Raw genomic sequence first — 8,121 nt, 5'->3', positions numbered from 1 at the left:
TTTATTCGTAATTTCATTTGGGAATTTGTTAGCAAATTCCAATGATCTTTGAATTGGAGTAATTTTATTTTGACAAATTTGATGGCCTAAAAATCTGATATTAGTTTGAAATAATTTGATTTTTGGTTGGGAAACAACCAATCCATTTCTCTTAACGATTTCATAGAAAATATTAAGATGTTTATAATGTTGACTAATTGATTATGAGTAAACAAGAACATCATCAATGTAAACAATTGTAAATTTTGTATAAGCATTAAAAATTTCATTAGTAATATTCTGAATGAGCATTTTTTAATCCAAAAGGCATGACGTTCTATTCGTAATGACCAAAAGAAACTGTAAAAGCAGTTTTGTATTAATCTTCTTCAGCAATTTGTATTTGCCAGAATCCTTACTTCATATCAAATTTTTGATAGAGATCCTTCATCTGGAGCCCTTAAGTTTGAATACTTGCTTTTTAATTTTAATTTTTTCTTTGTATAAGAGTCTCATCTAAATCTAAAAACTCTCTTGTTAAGAAATCAGGTGAATAATTTGTAATACCTTTAATTGATTGAATAACTAAATCAAAATTGATGTACTAATATATATATATCTCATAAATACTTGAAAAACTTTAATGTCTAATCCATCTACTTCAAATACAAAAATAAATGTTTTCACAAAAAACAAACAAGAAATTAAAGAAATCCAATCTCAATATGAAGATCCTAAAGATCAACCTTCCAGTTTTTCTGCTCTGTCAAAAGTTAACACACTTACTAAACCCGAAATTCAACCTTTAAAATTTCAATTCGTAGATTCAGATTAACAAAATTTGATTCATGGATCTAATACCATTTCTTGCCCAGAAAATATAAAAAGAATTTTATTTAAAGAGACAACTAAAACATAATTGAAATACAAAATACTTAATACAAGATACTTTGACACTTAAAATAATTAAAAACTTACAATATTGGAACACCAGTTACACTCTTCGTAGAAGTTCTTACACTCTGAATTCACTCAATACAAATGACGGAAATTTTGACTTAAATAGACACGAAAAGAAGATACAATGATAACACAACTTTTTGATCAAGGATCGAGGTTGAAGCGTCGGTGAGAAGTGGTGAGATTTCAAATCTTCTTTTGAAAATGGAGGCAACTTTTGAGAGTGCGGTGAGATGTCTTTATCACTTTTGGCAGTCCAGACTTCCTTTGAGGAAAGTGGAAGGCAGTTTGAACTGTTGATGGGCTTGCATAAAGGCCATTGGATCAAAATCATATAGGCCCTGAGAATCTTGAAAAACTTCATGAGAGATTATCTGAGTTACTATCATCACTGCTTCGGAGAGAAGATAATGGTTCTTTGAGAATTTTCGAAGCGGCATCTGAAGAACTCCGAATCTGAGGATGGATTAATGGTATCTTGAAACCATAGCTGCAAGACTTTTAATTTGATTGAATCTTCTTGTGGAAAATTAGCCCACCATTTGATTCGAAATAGGCAAACGATGAAAGAGGCAAAATTGAATTCTTTAATTTCAACATAATCCCAACAGAGAATCAAAGGGATTTTGAACTAAACCATAAATCTGAACAAACCTGCATATGCTTGAGGGATATTCATTTTTTGTTGAAAAGCATTGAAAGCTTTCCTCGGTATAACTTGGAAGGATATCTGGAGTAGCGCCGAAGTAGACCTATCATTCGCAAAACCATCTTGAAATTAGTTGATGAAATTCTCTTTTGAAGTGAATAAACCAAGAATGATTGAAAACAACATACTTTCCCAGGTTTTCTTGTAGTCGATGTATGTAAATTCTTGCGGGTTGAATGGTCTTGAAAATCTTTTCCCTGTAAGCATTGACTAATTCCAATTTTGAAGGGTTAAGATTTTTTGATTCTCAATGGTGCAGAAGGAAATCATTTTGTCATTGTTTTTATCAAAATGTTTTTTGAGGATGGACTCTCTGTCAACGAGAATATACTCAGAGAACCCTTTAGGCAATTTCTTGATTTAAAAGAGTAGAGACTTCAGGTTCAAGGATTGAAAGAATCAAAACTAGCTAGCCTTTTTGAGCCGAGGGTTTTGATCAAACCATTTGGACATGGCCACCTTTGTCAAATTACTCAAATTCATGCCATTCCACCATTTAATCTTAATTTGTCGTCCAAAATAGGGAACTTTATGTTGCCCTATAACTGTGTCTTGGATTGCATATTCCATCTTAAGTATCCATGTTAGGCTAAAACGATTGTAGAATATAAACAATAATGGATATTCCATCCAGTGGTCTGGGAGTTGGATAGTTTCAATCCAAAGTTTGTAGCTTTCCTTAAGTTGTGGAGGAAACAATTCATCGATTGGTCCAAATTTATCCCACCACTCATGGAACCAATACGGGACTTCAATTGACATATTCTTGTCAAAATATATAAGCCAAGAAAGGGAATATCCCTTATTTTGTCTATAAAGAGATTTTGTCCAAGCATCCTTATAATCCCAGTAATTAAATTCTGGCGGAGAGAATGGTCCGGAAAATTTCCTTGTTGAATTGGGGTTTCCTCCCCATTGCTTTAAAGACAAAATACGTTTAATTTTTATTTTAATAAAAGCTAATTTTGTCGAATCATGTTTGTCGAAGCATTCAAAAATATCAATTGATTCGGTATCAACTAAGATGAACTCATAAAAATTTTGTCGTTTTTGTTCATGCTCTGGAATTCGATGAAACTCTTTGTCAATAACTTTGTCAACGATCTTTTTAGGGTTGTCAAGGAACTCTAGCGTGAGATATTCTGGCTCAAGAATAAAGAACCTGTCAAAATAGGGTTTGGTAAGATAAGGAAAATGTTCACGATTTATTTGGATAGCAGGATGAGGAGACAGTGTTGAATCTACTATTGAAGATTTTGTAGGTTTGTCTTTATAGGTTCTTTTTTTAGATTGTGAAGGGAGAAAAGATTGTCCCACAACGGAATATTTATTGTTAAAAGGGATAGTTTGGGAGGAGGAAGATGGTCTTGATAAGGATGATGAAGGTTGGCTGGGGAGAAGTGAGACAGTGGGAACCAATGGTGGAACTTTAGGTTGTAATGGTCGTGCCCGTGGTGCATTTAGAGTTCTGGGGGCAAGAGGATTATTTGTCATTGCCATTGCATACTTGTCCTTAGAATTAGGCTCCGATCTTTTCACCATTTTTTCCCTGCAAAAATTCATGAGTTAAAAAAATAGGCAAAGAATTTCCCTCCTTTGATGTCTCTTCAATATCAGAATAAAAAGTAGATAGTAAAGCTTGACATCTAGCAAAGTGCATCTTTTGTCAAAACATACTTGGTTGATCTACAATCAACTCTTAATATTTTGTTTAGTAGGTCTCTTGAAATTTTGAAATACAAGGAACTATTGCTAATATTTCTTTGTTGACGATGGAATAATTTTCCGTGTCGTATTCCATCCTCCAAAATGAAATCTTAACATTTTTTCTTGATTATCAATAAATTTTTCGAGTATTCCTCCGTAACCGAGTTTAGAAGTGATCTTAAAAAGTGTTGGGATTCAAACTGTCATACTGGGGAGACATTCCACATTTTGTTTAATTTCTCTAATTGTGTTGGTATGGACAGTTTATAGGCTTTTATTAAATATTTGTTAAGGTTTGAGACATAATTTAAACATTTGAGAAATCTTTGAAGTGTTTTTTTTTTTTGTCTTTGATTTCATTAGGGAATTTGTTGGCAAATACAATACTTTGACCTATAGGAATAATTGTTCCTTTCTACATTGTGACCGAAAATATATCATTCATGATATTTTGGGACAAGTCCAAAGAGCGTAACATTCCACTCATACTATCCAAATGATACTGTGAAAATAGTTTTATATCTATCCTTTTCGTCAATTTGTATTTTTGTAAAAGCCTAATTTTGACCCTAGTATTTTTAGGGTCAAATGGGGATAAAACCCAATGCTCAATGAAACACATTTACGTGGTTCGACAGTATGCCTATGTCCATAGGCAAAGGTGAGAATGTAATCCTCTAACTTGCACAAGAGTGAATATTTTGAACTACATGCCCTAAAAACGCAATTTGTTCCAGCCAGAGAACTTACATTTCTTCAGTTTAACATATAACCTCTTTTCCCTGAACATTTGTAGTACCAATCTCAGATTTTTCTTAATCTCCCCTTAATCCACACAAATGAACCTATATTTATAGGTTAGGGTAAAATTATAACCGTTTGGGACTTGTTGGAAATTCTTAGAAAAGTTTCAAATAGTAAAATCTTGCTATTTGGTGTAGCGATATTTGTTCAAATGGGGATAAAACCCAATGCTCAATGAAACACATTTACGTGGTTCGACAGTATGCCTATGTCTACAGGCAAAAGTGAGAATGTAATCCTCTAACAGAAACAAGAGTGAATATTTTGAAGCATCCAAAATATTATCTATCCAGAAGCCCCAATACACCTCATCACTCACCAGCTACAAACAAAGCACGACAACAAAAGAGATTGCTTAGTTTAGAAGATCTAGAAATGTTGAAATCAAATTACGATAGAATCCATATAGGACTGGTTCAAGTAGGACTTTTCCCTTTAACAAGAGCAGATCTTAATAAGCCAGTCTGTGTGTTATTAAGAGATGCAAGACATCATAAATTTAATGATTTTCTATTAGGAATGTTAGAATCAAATACAGCTGAAGGTCTAGTTTATTTTGAATGTTACCTAAATATAAGAGTTGATATTCATGATAAATCTTTATACAAATTTTAAACTCATATTCAAACAAAAAAAATTACAATATGAATAGTAGGTCTGCAAATCTAGAAATGATTTACAGAGTCTACTATAAGTTTACAACTTCAATTGTTTTCCTGAATGCAATCAAAGAAACTCCTAAATAATCTACCCTCTTATTACATGTCAATAATGATAGGACGTCGTTAGTATCTCAACAAAGAAACTTTTTTGGCATGAGATTCAAACGGGGGAATGAGGATTTGAAGAATTAAATGAAAATAAAGAAAATAAAGCAATAGGAATTCAAAAGACAGTAGTAATAAGTATAATTCAAGACGCAGATGGAAATGTTAAAATAAATTTTTAAGCACCATTATTATCTAGAAATATGAGTCTAGGATCTTCAAGATCAATTAGATAGCCTGAAGAATTGAGTAGGAAAAGTATTTCAAGTGTTTATACCAAGCCTAATAATACTGCTTAGAAGAGTAAATTTTGAATTTGAAATTCCTCATGATTATTATCAAGAAGAATCTGAAGAGTCATTTTCACCAACTAAGATCAAAGGAAAAACCTATTAGTCATAAATAAAGAATAATTGATATAAAAACCTTAAGAGAAGACATAAGAAAAATAGGGATGAATTCTTTTTAAAGCATAATAGAGAAGAGAGAGAAAATCAAATCAGAATTACTACTGCTCGAAGGTTTATAGTAAGTTACCTTGTAAGATTTCACTGTTTACACTCCCCTTTCTGTAAATTTATTCTGTTGGCATTCTTGGTATGCTTCGCTTGAGCAAGTCTGTCTCAAAGTTTTTGATGTTGATAATATTACTTCCTATATTTGATGAGGAATTGAACAAATCAATTCATATCTATATCTTATATTAAATTACGAACTGAATAGTAGCTCTACTCTATGTGTGTATGCAAATGTTATGTAAATCAAAAATAGAATCTAGAAACCATGGCTGGAAAACTGAAATCCGACCAAATAAAAGTTAAAAGTATTCTTACTGAATGGGGACTGGAATAAGCTTTGCTGCAATTAGACGAGAAGAGACGGGACGGATCAGGAAACTCTTAAGAATTTCTCTGGTTACAAGTTCTCTTGATACCTGAGATTCCAGTTTATATAAAGTTGAAGACAGTGGCCATTGCTGAAAAACTGAAATCCAACCAAATAAAGTTAGAAGTATTCTTACAGATTGGAGATTGGAACAAACTTTGCTGAAGTTAGACGAGAATGCCGATGGTGATTTAGAGTAGGGAAGGATCAGGAAACTCTAAAGAATTTCTCTGGTTACATGTTCTCTTCATGCCTGAGATTCCAGTTTATATAAAGCTAAAGACAGTCGGACTCCAAATAAATTCAAGTCCGCAATAATTGTTACCTGGGCAAATGATTCTGCCTTTGGAATTGCTTCGTTAATGTGTTCCTTGTCTTTTACTTATATCATTTCAGTAGGGCAGTGATGGGAGCCATCACTTTCTTTTTTAATCTTTTCACCTGGATTTTGTGAATAATTGATAATTATTCAACTTTCTTATCACATCTACTTTTCAATTAATTCTTTTCAAAATGTTTTTTTTTTTATTATTGAAAAAGCTAATGGATTAATTTGTGACATTTAGTGCCCAATTCATAAGTAAAGTAAATACTTCTTTATTTAGAATTTTAAATCTGAAAAAATTTAAAAATAATCAATATAATTAACTCATTGATTATTATAAAAGTAGGGGATCTATCACTAAGTGAAAGATTAAATTAGGAAGTTATTTGTCAAAAGAAAAAAAATGAGAAAGTGCTTGAAATTGCTTCAAGAAATTAGGAAAAATATAAAAGAGAGAAGAAAAAAAAAAGATAATTATTGTGAAAGAGTCGCAAATGAATTCATGTTTTTAGTCCTCACTATTCTATTTTACGCATAGTTACCAGAAAATGCTAACCCTAGCATATAAAAAAATTCAAGAGTAGATGCCAGAAGGCATCTACCTGACCCCAAAAAAATAAAAATGGTTTTATAGCATGAAAAAGTTTCAACCACAAATGTGGAGTTTATGGTTGACTGACATCGCTCCTCACCATTTTGGCTAGAATTGTGAATATTATTGAATGAAAACTGAAACCAGTCAGATAAAGTTTTATCTTTCTGATACCTTGTTAATTTCTTGTTTTATTTTGTGAAGAAACAACTAGACGTATAAAGAAATTCTAAATCTCATTATATAATTAAAATTATTACAGCAATGAGTATATATAGCCGAAGCTGAAGAACTAACAAACTGGATATAATTAAGTTACAATAATATTCTGTGAATGCTAACTAAATTTCTAACTACATTTACAGCTGGTAGATGACTGTTTAACACTCTCCTCAAGATGGATGGGATTGAGTATGAACGCCAATTACACCCATCTTGGAAAGCAATGAAACAAAGGAATGAAATCCGAGAGGTTCCGTAAAGATGTCTGCTAGCTAGTTCTATCAAGTAATTTGCAAAATCTTGATAACACCAGCTTGTAATTTTTCCAGAACTATATGATAGTTTATCTCTATATGTTTTGTTCTCTCATGGAATATCGGATTAGCAGCTATATGTAATGTCGTTTGATTGTCACAAAAAATCAAGGCTGGCCTTGTATGCTCAATCTTTAAATCCTTAAGTAATGAAATCAGTCAAGTTACTTCACAGATGGTAGTAGCCATGGATCTATATTCCGATTCTGCAGATGATCTAGAAACTATCTTTTGTTTCTTGGATTTCCATGAAACTAAAGAATTTCCTAGGAAAACACAGTAACCCATGACCGATCTTCTAGTTTCTATGCAACCTGCCCAATCTGAATTACAAAAGGCCTTCAAATGTATGTTTGAAGAAGCTAAGAAGAACAGACCTTGACCAGGAGTAGCCTTGATATACCTCGGCACCCGATATGCTGCAGTTAAGTAAGGTACCCTTGGCTTGTCCATGAACTGACTTAGAGCTTGAACCGCATAGGATAGATCTGGCCTTGTAATAGTTAGATACAACATCCTCCCAATTAATCTTCTGTAGGCAATGGGATCTTCAAGTAAGTCCCCTTCTTCTGTAGTCAACTTTAGGTTTTGCTCCATAAGAAATTTGACTGCCTTAGAGCCTATATAACCTAAATCTTTAAGAATGTCCAAGGCATATTTCCTTTGACAGATGGAAATGCCTCTTTTAGACCTTGCTACCTTCTAGATCTTTAATTTTCAATTTCTCATGTAGAAAGTGTGTCAAATCCTTAAACTCCTGCAAATCATTTCCTGCCAAAATCACATCATCTACATATACTAAGAGAGCAGTGTATGACTTACCATTACCCTTAGTGAAGAGGGAATAGTCTACAAGT

The 8,121-nt window shown here is 32.6% G+C and overlaps 1 protein-coding gene across 7 annotated transcripts; it reads right to left on the bottom strand.

Moving 5' to 3' along the window:
* Positions 1 to 842: 842 nt before the first annotated feature.
* On the bottom strand, positions 843 to 6,263 carry LOC131148954 (uncharacterized). Of its 7 annotated transcripts, XM_058098936.1 has the most exons (6): positions 6,137 to 6,238; positions 5,948 to 6,064; positions 5,760 to 5,860; positions 1,777 to 3,197; positions 1,594 to 1,691; positions 843 to 1,455 (listed from the first exon to the last, which is right to left on the bottom strand). In XM_058098936.1, the coding sequence occupies exon 4, from the start codon at positions 3,188 to 3,190 to the stop codon at positions 2,054 to 2,056; it is 1,137 nt and encodes a 378-aa protein (XP_057954919.1). In that variant the 5' UTR covers positions 3,191 to 3,197; positions 5,760 to 5,860; positions 5,948 to 6,064; positions 6,137 to 6,238; the 3' UTR covers positions 843 to 1,455; positions 1,594 to 1,691; positions 1,777 to 2,053. The 7 variants fall into 7 exon arrangements, 6 of the variants coding, with proteins under 6 accessions (XP_057954919.1, XP_057954918.1, XP_057954916.1 ...); XR_009135099.1 differs by having other exon boundaries at positions 843 to 1,429; positions 5,948 to 6,164; XM_058098935.1 differs by lacking the exon at positions 6,137 to 6,238 and adding an exon at positions 5,464 to 5,580 and having other exon boundaries at positions 843 to 1,691; positions 5,948 to 6,119.
* Positions 6,264 to 8,121: the final 1,858 nt, after the last annotated feature.

Source organism: Malania oleifera, chromosome 2 (assembly GCF_029873635.1).
Source record: "Malania oleifera isolate guangnan ecotype guangnan chromosome 2, ASM2987363v1, whole genome shotgun sequence".
NCBI lineage: Eukaryota > Viridiplantae > Streptophyta > Magnoliopsida > Santalales > Ximeniaceae > Malania > Malania oleifera.
The sequence above is the reverse complement of the archived record's forward strand: the minus strand, read 5'-3'. Positions and strand labels throughout refer to the sequence as shown.

Excerpts from the sequence above, each read along its gene's own strand:
- LOC131148954 (XM_058098933.1), bottom strand. The coding sequence starts at position 3,211 with ATGAATTTTTGCAGGGAAAAAATGGTGAAAAGATCGGAGCCTAATTCT.